At 45.5% G+C, this 15610-nt stretch overlaps 1 protein-coding gene across 1 annotated transcript in view; it reads right to left on the reverse strand.

Annotated features, from left to right (window-relative positions):
• Window positions 1-15610, reverse strand: part of LOC112220944 (neuronal acetylcholine receptor subunit alpha-7-like) — an 80991-nt gene that overhangs the window by 5575 nt on the left and 59806 nt on the right. Inside the window, exons 5-7 of the mRNA XM_024382942.1 lie at window positions 9692-9939; window positions 2551-2745; window positions 2052-2138 (exon numbers count right to left, since the gene is read on the reverse strand). Coding sequence (XP_024238710.1) covers window positions 2052-2138; window positions 2551-2745; window positions 9692-9939 — 530 coding nt within the window. The remainder of the gene's footprint in view (window positions 1-2051; window positions 2139-2550; window positions 2746-9691; window positions 9940-15610) is intronic.

Here is a 15610-nt window from a genome sequence, read left to right on the forward strand (position 1 = left end):
TATGGCTGTCTGGAGTGGTTCTCAATCAGAGGCAGTTGCTTATCGTTGTCTCTGATTGGGAACCATATTTAGGCAGCCATATTCTTTGAGTTTGTCGTGGGTGATTGTCCTTAGTGTCTTACTTGTACTCTCTGTTAGTTTGCACTAGATAGGCTGTTTTCGGTTTTCATTACGTTTATTGTTTTATAGTGTTTAGTGTTTAGTCGTGTTTACGTTTTGTTTAATAAATATGGATCGCAATCGACACGCTGCAGTTTGGTCCGACTCTCCTTCATCACCACTAGAAAACCGTTACAATCAGGGCATTGAGACTGACATTAAAGATATGTACAGTGAATTCGGAAAGGTATTCATAGCCCTTGACTTTTTCCACAGCCTCATTTTGAAATTGATTAAATCGTCCCCCTTCTCCCCCCCATCAATCTACACACTATACCCCATAATGACAAAGCAAAATTTGTTTTTTTGAGAAATATTAGCTAATTTATAAAAAATGTAAAAACAAAATATTTACATAAATATTCAGACCCTTTACTCAGTACTTTGTTGAAGCACCTTCGACAGCGATTACAGCCTCAAGTCTTCTTGGATATGGATACATAGTTGACACCCCTGTATTTCTCCCATTATTCTCTGCAGATCCTCTCAAGCTCTGTCAGGTTGGATGGGAAGCGTCTCTGCACAGCAATTTTCAGGTCTAGGAGCAGGTTTTCATCAAGGATCTCTCTGTACTTTGCTCCATTCATCTTTCCCTCGATCCTGACTAGTCTCTCAGTCCCTGCTGCTGAAAAACATCCCCACAGCATGATGCTGTCACCATCAAGCTTCACCGTAAGGATGGTGCCAGGTTTTCTCCAGATGTGACGCTTGGCATTCAGGCAAAAGAGTTCATTCTTGGTTTCATCAGACTAGAGAATCTTGTTCCTCATGCTCTGAGAGTCCTTTAGGTACCTTTTGGCAAACTCCAAGCAGGCTGTCATGTGCCTTTTACTGAGGAGTGTCTTCCGTCTGGCCACTCTACCATAAAGGCCTGACTGGTGGAGTGCTGCAGAGATGGTTGTCCTTCTGAAAGGTTCTCCCATCTCCACAGAGGAACTCTGGAGCTCTGTCAGAGTGACCATCAGGTTCTTGGTCACCCTGACCAAGGCCCTTCTCCCCCGATTGCTCAGTTTGACTGGGCGGCCAGCTTTCGGAAGAGTCTTGATGGTTCCAAACTTCTTCCATTTAAGAATGACGGAGGCCACTGTGTTCTTGTTGTTGTTTGTTTTGGTACCTTTCTCCAAGTCTGTGCCTCGACACACTTCTGTCTCTGAGCTCTACGTACAATTCCTTCGACCTCATGGCTTGGTTTTCGCTCTGACATGCACTGTCAACTGTGGGACCTTATATAGACAGCTGTGTGCCTTTCCAAATCATGTCCAATCAATTTAATTTAATTTAATTTAATTTACCACAGGTGGACTCGAATCAAGTTGTAGAAACATCTCAAGTATGATCAATGGTGCACCTGAGCTCAATTTCGAGTCTCATAGCAAAGGGCCTGAATACTTATGTAAATAAGGTATTTTTGTTTTTTATTTTTTATAAATTTGCAAAAATGTCTAAAAACCTGCCGTCGCTTTGTCATTATTGTGTGTAGATTGATGAGGGTAAAAAATAATATCATGAATTTTAGAATAAGGCTGTAATATAACAAAATGTGGAAAAAGTCAAGGGGTCTGAATACTTTCCGAATGCACTGTATACAGCTAGTCAAACCAAACCTAGCCAGACAATGAGAGGATAACAGACTGTACTGACATACACATTAACACACACACACACACATTAATACCAACACACGCTCTCTCTGGGTTAACATTCACCAACGCACAGCCAATCAAACCAAACCATAAGAGGAAAGAAGATCATGTATAATAACAACGTGCACGTATACACACACACACACACTCACACACACACACACACACACACACACACTCACACACACACTCACACACACACTCACACACACACACACACACACTCACACACACACACACAGAACCCACCGATGAGAGGCACAGAGTCTGAGGTGGCAGGCATGATCTCAGCAACCAGCAGCATGAAGACTGTTAGAGAGAGCAGGACTGTGATACCTGGAGAGAGAGAGAGAGAGAGAGAGAGAGAGAGAGAGAGAGAGACATCTGAAATTATTCTTGGAATACGTTACGCTAGTGATCGGTTATAACCTCTTGGCTAAACCAATTTGTTACACTGGTGGTTTCTCTGACATGTTCGAGGCAAGTTCCCAATTGGAAGCAATTACAGTTAACTGCTCCCCCCTTTGATATCTATTAATCAAGCCTAATATCCCTGACAGAATTTCAGGAAGGAGAGGATTCCAGAATGTGTGTTCAGACGTTCCCATCTGAACACAGCAGGAAGATAACCCATCATCCCAAGACATCCATCAATCAGCCCAAATAATAGACCTGGCGGAGGTTTGGTATGGATAGAATTCCATAACGGACGGAATTCCAAGACGGCTTCCCGGCGTTGCTTCCTTACCCAGGGAGATCTTCTCCCCTGAGTCGGCGGGCAGCAGGAAGACCAGCAGGGCCAGGCCAGAGATGAGGACGCAGGGGATGAGAAGGTTGAGACCGTAGTAGAGGGTTCGTCTTCGCATGGTGACCGTGAAGGTGACGTCAGGGTAGGGCTCCTTACAGCAGTCATAGTACAGCTCATTACGCTTGGCCGGGACTCCTAGGAGACACACACACACACACACACACACTATGAAACACTGTTAGGGGTAATTCCAAATCAATGCATTTACATTGATTCAATGATGACCTGTTCACATGTTCTTTGACATACACACACACACATGAGTAGGAACCACACACTTCAAAAGACGGTCTTACACACGCCGGAGATCTACACACTCTCAGACACTTGTTCCTCTCACTGTGTAGAGTTGATCAAGTAACATGCCCCCTCTGGCAGTGTGGAGTGAACATGAAATATAGTCTGACACCCCCCAAGAGACAGAGAGATAGAGAGACAGAGACAGAGAGATAGAGAGACAGAAACACAGATAGATAGACAGAGAGATAGAGAGACAGAAACACAGAGACACAGAGACAGAGAGATAGAGACAGAGTAGAGAAAGAGACAGAGAGACAGAGACACAGAGAGACAGAGATAGAGAGACAGAGAGACAGAGGAGAGAAAGAGACAGAGAGAAAGAGACAGGGTGACAGAGAGTCAGAGAGATAGAGAGACAGAGACCAAGATACAGAGAGATAGAGGGACAGAGACAGAGAGATAGAGAGACAGAAACACAGATAGATAGAGAGACAGAGAGATAGAGAGACAGAAACACAGAGATAGAGAGACAGAGAGACAGAGAGATAGAGAGAGACAGAGACAGAGAGACAGAGAGAGAGAGACAGAGACAGAGTAGAGAAAGAGAGACAGAGAGATAGAGAGACAGAAACACAGAGATAGAGAGACAGAGAGACAGAGAGAGAGACACAGAGACACAGAGACACAGAGAGACAGAGAGATAGAGAGACAGAGAGACAGAGATATAGAGAGACAGAGACAGAGACACAGAGATAGAGAGACAGAGAGATAGAGAGATAGAGAGACAGAGAGATAGAGACAGGGAGATAGAGAGACAGAGACAGAGACAGAGAGATAGAGACAGAGAGATAGAGAAAGTTCCCCCTTAACCAGACCCGGAATCCTGGAGGTGGAGAGAGACATATCTGCACTCTGGACAGTGGTGAGACAACTTCAACAGGAGAAAGAGCAGGATCAGGAGAAGAACAGAGCACAAGAGGAGGGGATCAGACAGCTGGAGGAGAGGTCGAGGGGGATGGAGGAGAGGGTGAGGGGGACGGAGGAGAGGTTGAGGGGGATGGAGGAGAGGGTGAGGGGGACGGAGGACAGGGTGAGGGGGACGGCGTGTGATAGAGAGCAACCCACTAGAGAGGTGGCCACCCCCACAGAGAAGCCAGCAGAACAGCCCACCTCAGCATCCGACAAAAGTCTCGACACCACAGCACACACCACACCAGACCCTGACCATAGAGTCGACATCACAGCAGAACAGACAAATGAAGAACCCCAAGCCCAGCGGCTCTCACCCCCTCTGAGCACCCCCCCTGTCAGCCACCCTGATAGCCCTTCTGACAACCCCCCACACCCACTGAGGACAAACACAAGACACAGATTATACTACTTATGGACTCAAATGGGAAATATATAGAAGATAAAAAACTTTTTCCCAAACACAGTGTGTCTAAACTCTGGTGTCCAAACACCCAGCGCGCCCTCGACCTTCTGTCTGAGGACCAACTAGGCTCACCTAGCCACATAATAATACACACAGGCACAAACGACCTGAGAGCACAGCAGGAAAGGGTGGCCACAGCACTGAAGGGAGTGATTGAAAAGGCTTCCTCTACTTTCCCCAACGCACAAGTGGTTATCTCCACCCTGCTACCACGAAAAGACTTCCACCCTGCCACAATACAGCGGGTAAACGCAAGTATTTCCCGTGACTGTGCCTCAAAACCAAATGTTTTCCTGGCCCACCACTCCACCCTGGACTTGAACAGCCTCTATGACCAGGTCCACTTCTACAAGGCAGCAGTGCCCACCTTTGCCCGAACCCGAAAGGACATTGCTCTCAAACGTATCCCCAACACTTCACACAGGAGCAACAGATCAATAGACACCCCACCCAGACCAGCGAGACACCCTCCCAGACCTGCAGGACCCCCTGGACCTACACATAGAGGACCCACGCCAAGAGGAATTACATCCAGACCACAGCACCCCCAGACACATCCACACCCCCACCCCAACCAATCAACCCCCCACGTCAATCATGCCCATACCCCATTTAGGCCCCCTCAGATCAGACCTATGCCACTCCTGCCCACCCCATGCACCCCACCCCCGCAAAGAGGGCCTCAACATGGAAGCCACTCATACGCCCAGGTTGTGAGCGGGCAAACAGTTCCAACCCTCACTCTCGCCCAAGCCAACGGCATGTACCAGATGCTCAGCAGGCTCTGCTCACACTTACTGGCCTGAGGCCAAACCATGACCAACAACATTGGACACTCTATGGAACAAAAAGCCTTCACTATATCATCCTGGAATATCCAAGGCCTGAGGTCATCTGCCTTTGGCCTAAAGAGCAGGAACCCGGACTTCACCAAAGAAATCGGTAACACAGACATTGTCATCCTGCAAGAAACCTGGTATAGAGGAGACGGACCCACTGGTTGCCCTCTAGGTTACAGAGAGCTGGTAGTCCCATCCACCAAACTACCAGGTGTGAAACAGGGAAGGGACTCAGGGGTATGCTAATTTGGTATAGAGCAGACCTAACTCACTCCATTAAATTAATCAAAACAGGAACATTCTACATTTGGCTAGAAATTCAAAAGGAAATTATCCTAACAGAGAAAAATGTCCTCCTGTGTGCTACCTATATCCCCCCACTAGAATCCCCATATTTTAATGAAGACAGCTTCTCCATCCTGGAGGGGGAAATCAATCATTTCCAGGCCCAGGGACATGTACTAGTCTGTGGCGACCTAAATGCCAGAACCGGACAAGAACATGACACCCTCAGCACACAGGGGGACAAACACCTGCCTGGAGGTGACAGCATTCCCTCCCACATATGCCCCCCTAGGCACAACTATGACAACATAACCAACAAAAACGGGTCACAACTCCTGCAGCTCTGTCGCACGCTGGGTATGTACATAGTCAACGGTAGGCTTCGAGGGGACTCCTATGGTAGGTACACCTATAGCTCATCTCTTGGCAGTAGTACTGTAGACTACTTTATCACTGACCTCAACCCAGAGTCTCTCAGAGCGTTCACAGTCAGCCCACTGACACCCCTATCAGACCACAGCAAAATCACAGTCTACTTAAACAGAGCAATACTCATTCATGAGGCATCAAAGCCAAAGGAACTGAGTAACATTAAGAAATTAAGAAAAACAATTAGGCAACAACAAATTCAATCCCTTTTAGACAATTTCCTGGGTAAAACGTTCCACTGTAATAGTGAAGGTGTAAACTTGGCAGTAGAAAATCTCAACAGTATATTTGACCTCTCAGCTTCCCTATCAAATCTAAAAATCTCAAATAGAAAACCGAAGAAAATTAACAACAATGACAAATGGTTTGATGAAGAATGCAAAAATCTAAGAAAGAAATTGAGAAACCTGTCCAACCAAAAACATAGAGACCTGGAAAACCTGAGTCTACGCCTTCACTATGGTGAATCACTAAAACAATACAGAAATACACTACGGAAAAAGAAGGAACAGCATGTCAGAAATCAGCTCAATGTAATTGCAGAATCCATAGACTCTAACCACTTCTGGGAAAATTGGAAAACACTAAACAAACAACAACACGAAGAATTATCTATCCAAAATGGAGATGTATGGGTAAACCACTTCTCCAATCTTTTTGGCTCTATAACAAAGAATAAAGAGCAAAAACATATACATGATCAAATACAGATCTTAGAATCAACTATTAAAGACTACCAGAACCCACTGGATTCTCCAATTACATTGAATGAGTTACAGGACAAAATAAAAACCCTCCAACCCAAAAAGGCCTGTGGTGTTGATGGTATCCTCAATGAAATGATCAAATATACAGACAACAAATTCCAATTGGCTATACTAAAACTCTTTAACATCATCCTTAGCTCTGGCATCTTCCCCAATATTTGGAACCAAGGACTGATCACCCCAATCCACAAAAATGGAGACAAATTTGACCCAAATAACTACCGTGGAATATGCGTCAACAGTAACCTTGGGAAAATCCTCTGCATTATCATTAACAGCAGACTCGTACACTTCCTCAATGAAAACAATGTACTGAGCAAATGTCAAATTGGCTTTTTACCAAATTACCGTACAACAGACCATGTATTCACCCTGCACACCCTAATTGACAACCAAACAAACCAAAACAAAGGCAAAGTCTTCTCATGCTTTGTTGATTTCAAAAAAGCCTTCGACTCAATTTGGCATGAGGGTCTGCTATACAAACTGATGGAAAGTGGTGTTGGGGGTAAAACCTACGACATTATAAAATCCATGTACACAAACAACAAGTGTGCGGTTAAAATTGGCAAAAAACACACAAATTTCTTCACACAGGGTCGTGGGGTTAGACAAGGATGCAGCTTAAGCCCCACCCTCTTCAACATATATATCAACGAATTGGCACGGGCACTAGAAAAGTCTGCAGCACCCGGCCTCACCCTACTAGAATCCGAAGTCAAATGTCTGCTGTTTGCTGATGATCTGGTGCTTCTGTCACCAACCAAGGAGGGCCTACAGCAGCACCTAGATCTTATGCACAGATTCTGTCAGACCTGGGCCCTGACAGTAAATCTCAGTAAGACCAAAATAATGGTGTTCCAAAAAAGTCCAGTCACCAGGACCACAAATACAAATTCCATCTAGACACTGTTGCCCTAGAGCACACAAAAAAACTATACATACCTTGGCCTAAACATCAGCGCCACAGGTAACTTCCACAAAGCTGTGAACGATCTGAGAGACAAGGCAAGAAGGGCATTCTATGCCATCAAAAGGAACATAAATTTCAACATACCAATTAGGATTTGGCTAAAAATACTTGAATCAGTCATAGAGCCCATTGCCCTTTATGGTTGTGAGGTCTGGGGTCCGCTCACCAACCAACACTTCACAAAATGGGACAAACACCAAATTGAGACTCTGCACGCAGAATTCTGCAAAAATATCCTCCGTGTACAACGTAGAACACCAAATAATGCATGCAGAGCAGAATTAGGCCGATACTCACTAATTATCAAAATCCAGAAAAGAGCCGTTAAATTCTATAACCACCTAAAAGGAAGCGATCCCCAAACCTTCCACAACAAAGCCATCACCTACAGAGAGATGAACCTGGAGAAGAGTCCCCTAAGCAAGCTGGTCCTGGGGCTCTGTTCACAAACACAAACACACCCTACAGAGCCCCAGGACAGCAGCACAATTAGACCCAACCAAATCATGAGAAAACAAAAAGATAATTACTTGACACATTGGAAAGAATTAACAAAAAAACAGAGCAAACTAGAATGCTATTTGGCCCTACACAGAGAGTACACAGCGGCAGAATACCTGACCACTGTGACTGACCCAAAATTAAGGAAAGCTTTGACTATGTACAGACTCAGTGAGCATAGCCTTGCTATTGAGAAAGGCCGCCGTAGGCAGACATGGCTCTCAAGAGAAGACAGGCTATGTGCTCACTGCCCACAAAATGAGGTGGAAACTGAGCTGCACTTCCTAACCTCCTGCCCAATGTATGACCATATTAGAGAGACATATTTCCCTCAGATTACACAGATCCACAAAGAATTCGAAAACAAATCCAATTTTGAAAAACTCCCATATCTACTGGGTGAAATTCCACAGTGTGCCATCACAGCAGCAAGATTTGTGACCTGTTGCCATGAGAAAAGGGCAACCAGTGAAGAACACACACCATTGTAAATACAACCCATATCTATGCTTATTTATTTTATCTTGTGTCCTTTACCATTTGTACATTGTTAAAACACTGTCTATATATATATGACATTTGTAATGTCTTTATTGTTTTGAAACTTCTGTATGTGTGATGTTTACTGTTAATTTTTATTGTTTATTTCACTTTATATATTCACTTTATATATTATCTACCTCACTTGCTTTGGCAATGTTAACACATGTTTCCCATGCCAATAAAGCCCTTGAATTGAATTGAATTGAAAGAGAGAAACACAAGCACAAGAAAATGCAGTGCTATCTGGCCCTAAATCGACAGCATACCGTGGCTAACTATTTTACCATGGTTACTGATCAAAACCTTAGAAAGACCTTAACAAAGTACAGGCTCAGTGAGCACAGCCTTGCCATTGAGAAGGGTAGACACAGGAAAACCTGGCTCCCTGTAGAGGAAAGGCTGTGCAACCACTGCACAACAGCAGAACCTGAGACAGAGCTGCATTTCCTGACAAAATGTAAAAAATATAAAACAATTGGAGAGTGTAATTTCCCCAAATTTGAAACCCTTATTCAAGGTTTCAAAGACCTCTCTGATGAGAGTAGGCTACGCCTCCTGTTGGGGGAGGACGCAGAGAGCTGTGGGTTGGCAGCACACTACTTTGCTGCCTGCCATAAGATGAGGGACAGTGTCTGACAGACCAATCAACCTGCACATGTCCTCTACTGTATGCTTATTGGTATTGTTCAATGTATGGTTATTTTGACCCTTGGTTATTGTTGTTACTGTTGTCCCGTTAACAATTTTGATTCTTATTATTTTAATATTGTAAATATCCAAAGTAAGCTTTGGCAATGTGTACATTGTTACGTCATGCCAATAAAGCAAATTGAATTGAGACAGTTGTGATAGAGAGGGAGACAGAGAGAGAGAGAGAGACAGAGAGTGAGAGAGACAGAGAAAGAGACCGAGAGAGAGAGAGAGAGAGAAAGAGAAACCGAGAGAGAGGGAGAGAGACAGAGAGAGAGAGAGAGAGAGAGAGAGAGAGAGAGAGAGAGAGAGAGAGAGAGAGAGAGAGAGGGAGGGAGACAGAGAGACAGAGAGAGGAGGGAGATGAACCAAATCGTACCCACGAGGTCCCACTCCCCGTTGGGTATGTAGGTAGACGTGTCCACGTCCAGCATCTGGAGGTCCAGCAGCCAGCCGTTGTGGGTCCAAGAGCCAAACTTCAGGTCACACTTCTGGACGTCGAAGGGGAACCAGCGCACGTCAATATAGCAGGTACTCTTCAGGATGCCCGGCGGTATGTACTGGCAGTAACCGGACGCATTCACCAGCACGTTAGTGTGGAAGGTAGCATCAAACCTTTCATCAGCACTAAAGGGAGAGGGAGGTAGAGAAAGGTAGAGACAGAGAGAAAGAGAGATAAACATCTTTAACAACCTATAAGACTTCTCAATACATCCATGTCAATATGTAGACAGACATCTTTAACAACCTATAAGACTTCTCAATACATCCATGTCAATATGTAGACGGACCAATGTATTTATCTGATCCTATTTAGTTCAATGTCAATAATAGGATGGAATTTGGTTATATGTCAATCTTAGTGGATGTGTTGCTGCACTTTACTGACTGTAAAGAGCCAGACAAGCGCAGATGCATTGCAGAAGTGATGCATTAATTATACACATCAGAGAATACAAGGATATATATTGTGTTTAAATGAGAAAGAAAACGCAAGAGAGAGAGTGAGAGAGAGAGAGAGAGAGAATCTGAAGTCAAATGTCTACTGTTTTCTGATGATCTGGTGCTTCTGTCACCAACCAAGGAGGGCCTAAAACAGCACCTATATCTTCTGCACAGACCTGGGCCCTGACAGTAAATCTCAGGAAGACCAAAATAATGGTGTTCCCAAAAAGGTCCAGTCGCCAGGACCACAAATACAAATTCCATCTAGACACCGTTGCCCTAGAGCACACAAACACTATACATACCTTGGCCTAAACATCAGCGCAACAGGTAACTTGCACAAAGCAAATCAAATCAAATCAAATGTTATTTGTCACATACACATGGTTAGCAGATGTTAATGCGAGTGTAGCGAAATGCTTGTGCTTCTAGTTCCGACAATGCAGTAATAACCAACAAGTAATCTAACTAACAATTCCAAAACTACTGTCTTATACACAGTGTAAGGGGATAAAGAATATGTACATAAGGATATATGAATGAGTGATGGTACAGAGCAGCATAGGTAAGATACAGTAGATGGTATCGAGTACAGTATATACATATGAGATGAGTACGTAAACAAAGTGGCATAGTTAAAGTGGCTAGTGATACATGTATTACATAAGGATGCAGTCGATGATATAGAGTACAGTATATACGTATGCATATGAGATGAATAATGTAGGGTAAGTAACATTATATAAGGTAGCATTGTTTAAAGTGGCTAGTGATATATTTACATCATTTCCCATCAATTCCCATTATTAAAGTGGCTGGAGTTGAGTCAGTGTCAGTGTCAGTGTGTTGGCAGCAGCCACTCAATGTTAGTGGTGGCTGATTAACAGTCTGATGGCCTTGAGATAGAAGCTGTTTTTCAGTCTCTCGGTCCCAGCTTTGATGCACCTGTACTGACCTCGCCTTCTGGATGATAGCGGGGTGAACAGGCAGTGGCTCGGGTGGTTGATGTCCTTGATGATCTTTATGGCCTTCCTGTAACATCGGGTGGTGTAGGTGTCCTGGAGGGCAGGTAGTTTGCCCCCGGTGATGCGTTGTGCAGACCTCACTACCCTCTGGAGAGCCTTACGGTTGTGGGCGGAGCGGTTGCCGTACCAGGCGGTGATACAGCCCGCCAGGATGCTCTCGATTGTGCATCTGTAGAAGTTTGTGAGTGCTTTTGGTGACAAGCCGAATTTCTTCAGCCTCCTGAGGTCCTTCTGCTCTTCTTCACGATGCTGTCTGTGTGAGTGGACCAATTCAGTTTGTCTGTGATGTGTATGCCGAGGAACTTAAAACTTGCTACCCTCTCCACTACTGTTCCATCGATGTGGATAGGGGGGTGTTCCCTCTGCTGTTTCCTGAAGTCCACAATCATCTCCTTAGTTTTGTTGACGTTGAGTGTGAGGTTATTTTCCTGACACCACACTCCGAGGGCCCTCACCTCCTCCCTGTAGGCCGTCTCGTCGTTGTTGGTAATCAAGCCTACCACTGTTGTGTCGTCCGCAAACTTGATGATTGAGTTGGAGGCGTGCGTGGCCACGCAGTCGTGGGTGAACAGGGAGTACAGGAGAGGGCTCAGAACACACCCTTGTGGGGCCCCCGTGTTGAGGATCAGTGGGGTGGAGATGTTGTTGCCTACCCTCACCACCTGGGGGCGGCCCTTCAGGAAGTCCAGTACCCAGTTGCACAGGGCGGGGTCGAGACCCAGGGTCTCGAGCTTGATGACGAGCTTGGAGGGTACTATGGTGTTGAATGCCGAGCTGTAGTCGATGAACAGCATTCTCACATAGGTATTCCTCTTGTCCAGATGGGTTAGGGCAGTGTGCAGTGTGGTTGAGATTGTGAATGATCGGAGAAACAAGGCAAGAAGGGCCTTCTATGACGTCAAAAGGAACATAAAATTTGACAGATCAATTAGAATCTGGAGAAAAATACTTGAATCAGTTATAGAACCCATTTCATTTTAAGGTTGGGTGAGGTCTGGGTCAGCTCACCAACAAAAATTCACAAAATGGGACAACATAAAACACCAAATAATGCATGCAGAGCAGAATTAGGCTGATACACGCTAATTATCAAAATCCAGAAAAGATACGTTCAATTCTGCAACCACCTAAAAGGAAGCGATTCCCAAACCTTCCATAAAAAAGCCATCCCCTACAGAGAGATCCCTATGCAAGCTGGTCCTGGGGCTCTGTTCACAGACACAAACACACCCCACAGAGCCCCAGAACAGCAACACACAACCAAATCATGAGAAAACAAAAGGATAATTACTTGACACATAGGAAAGAATTCACAAAAAAAACTGAGCAAATCAGAATGCTATTTGGCCCTAAACAGAGAGTACACAGGGGCAGAATACCTGACCACTGTGACTGATCCAAAATTAAGGAAAGCTTTGACTATGTAAAGACTCAGTGAGCATAGCCTAGCGATTGAGAAAGGCTGCTGAAGGCAGACAGGCTCTCAAGAGAAGACAGGCTATGTGCCCACTGCCCACAAAATGAGTTGAAACTGAGCTGCACTTCCTAACCCCCTGCCAAATGTATGACCATATTAGAGACACATATTTCCCTCAGATTACACAGACCCACAAATAATTTGAGAACAAACCCAATTTTGATAAACTCCCATATCTACTTGGTGAAATACCACAGTGTTCAATCACAGCAGCAATATTTGTGACCTGTTGCCACAAGAAAAGGGAAACCAGTGAAGAACAAACACCATCGTAAATACAACCCATATTTATGTTTATTAATTTTCTCTTTCGTACTTTAACCATTTGCACATCGTTACAACACTGTATATAGACATACTATGACATTGGAAATGTCTATATTCTTTTGGAACTTCTATGAGTGTAATGTTTACTGTTAGTATTGATTGTTTATTATCCACTTCACTTGCTTTGGCAATGTTAATGTCCCTTGAACTGAACTGAGAGCACGTGAGAGAGAGAGAGCGTGAGAGAGAGAGAGCGTGAGAGAGAGAGCGTGAGAGAGCGTGAGAGAGAGCGAGAGAGAGCGTGCGAGAGAGCGAGAGAGAGCAAGAGAGCGTGCGAGAGAGCGTGCGAGAGAGAGAGAGAGCGAGAGAGCGAGAGAGAGAGAGAGCGAGAGAGAGAGAGAGCGAGAGAGAGAGAGAGAGAGCGAGAGAGCAAATGGGTCATTTTACCTGTTTATAGATAGCATGATAGAAGACAAGCCGCTCTAGAGCAACGGGTGGTGTGGGGCCGTGTGAGTGTGTGTTTTGCATATCAGATACTGTTTTCTACTGTGTGCGGGTGTGTGCGTGCATCTCTCTGCTGCCTCAGCTCAACCTGTCACAGTAATGTTCAGTGAAGCGCTATGCATGGCTAGCTGTGGACCGACCAACCAGCACAGGGCCAGACAAGTGATGCCCAGGTGAGCTGATAATGTCATGATATGTTAGACATGCAGCGACAGACAGGGAATAAACAAACCCCTGTCGTCCCTGCTGTGCCTGCAAACGTCTGTTACACTGGGGTGCAAACACACATTTCTATGGTAAAACAAATATATACTCTTTGAGGTCAACTAAAGCCTGAGTTAAAGAGTTAAAAACAGTCAGAGAACCTGTCCTGTGCTAACACACACAACCACACACACACACACAACCACACGCAACCACACACACACACACGCGCGCGCACGCGCACACGTGCGCATGCACGCACGCCCACACACACACACAGGAGATGTCTGAAGATGTCATCAGACAGAGAGTTTACATTGGAGTGATTGCCGATGTGTTTGTGCACTGTGAGTCGTGAATGGTGAGCCCTAACAATCTTCCTTCCTCCCTCCACTCCTCCCTCCTTCCACCCCTCCTTACCTCCACGCCTCCCTCCCTCCACCCCTCCTTACCTCCACCCCTCCCTCCCTCCACCCCTCCTTACCTCCACTCCTCCCTCCCTCCACCCCTCCTTACCTCCACGCCTCCCTCCCTCCACCCCTCCTTACCTCCACCCCTCCCTCCCTCCACCCCTCCTTACCTCCACTCCTCCCTCCCTCCACCCCTCCTTACCTCCACTCCTCCCTCCCTCCACCCCTCCTTACCTCCACCCCTCCCTACCTCCCTCCCTTTAGGACCAAGAGAACACTCTGGATGATGATAGATAAAGAGATTAAACCGGAGAGGAGAGGGATATGTTCCGGTTAGATGAGGCATTGTGACACAATGGAGCTAATAAGGACATGATATGATCTACTGGGTCTAGTGGGTCTACTTGGTCTAGTGGTTCTAGTGGGTCTACTTGGTCTAGTGGATCTAGAGGGTCTAGTGGGTCTAGAGGGTCTACTTGGTTTAGTGGGTCTAGTGGGTCTACTTGGTCTAGTGGGTCTACTGGTTCTAGCGGGTCTACTGGGTCTACTTGGTCTAGTGGGTCTAGTGGGTCTACTTGGTCTAGTGGGTCTAGACTCTAGAGGGTCTACTGGGTCTAGTGGGTCTACTGGATCTAGTGGGTCTACTGGGTCTACTTGTTCTAGTGGGTATAGTGAGTCTAAAGGGTCTACTGTGTCTACTGGATCTAGTGGGTTTACTTGGTCTAGTGGGTCTACTGGGTCTAGAGGGTCTAGTGGATCTAGTGGATCTAGTGGGTCTACTGGATCTAGTGGGTCTAGTGGGTCTACTTGGTCTAGTGGGTCTAGAGCATGGGTGTCAAACTCTGGCCCGTGGGCCAAATTTGGCCCGCGGGGTAATTATATTTGGCCCGCGAGACAATACCAAATTACTACTAGAGCTGGCCCGCCGGTATTATACAGCGCATTCACCACTAATACTACGAATCCCATAATGCTCTGCTGTTTTCGCGCGCCAATCAGGACAGGACCCAGAAACGCTCTCTCCTCTGTGACAGTAGTCATAGCAACATAGACGCTACAACTGTCAGCGAGCTAACCCTTCCCAAAAATGGCGAAAAGAAAGGCAGAAAACAGGAGCTTTCTGGACAAGTGGGAGGCAGAATATCTGTTTACATATGTAAAAGATAAACCTGTTTGTCTTGTTTGTGGAGTCAACGTGGCTGTAAGTAAGGAGTACAACATTAGACGACACTATGAAACGAAACACCATGACAAATACAAGGACCTGGACATGACTCAAAGGAGCCAGAAAGTAGAGGAGATGAAAAGAAGTTTGGTTTCACAACAGAATATGTTTAAAAAAGCCACATCACAAAGCGAGGCTGCTGTAAAGGCTAGTTATATAGTGGCAGCAGAGATCGCAAAATCAGCCTGGCCCTTTAATGAGGGAGAGTTCATGAAAAAGTGCATGATGAAGGTTTGTGACC

This window comes from Oncorhynchus tshawytscha, linkage group LG21 (genome assembly GCF_018296145.1).
Source record: "Oncorhynchus tshawytscha isolate Ot180627B linkage group LG21, Otsh_v2.0, whole genome shotgun sequence".
Taxonomy (NCBI): domain Eukaryota; kingdom Metazoa; phylum Chordata; class Actinopteri; order Salmoniformes; family Salmonidae; genus Oncorhynchus; species Oncorhynchus tshawytscha.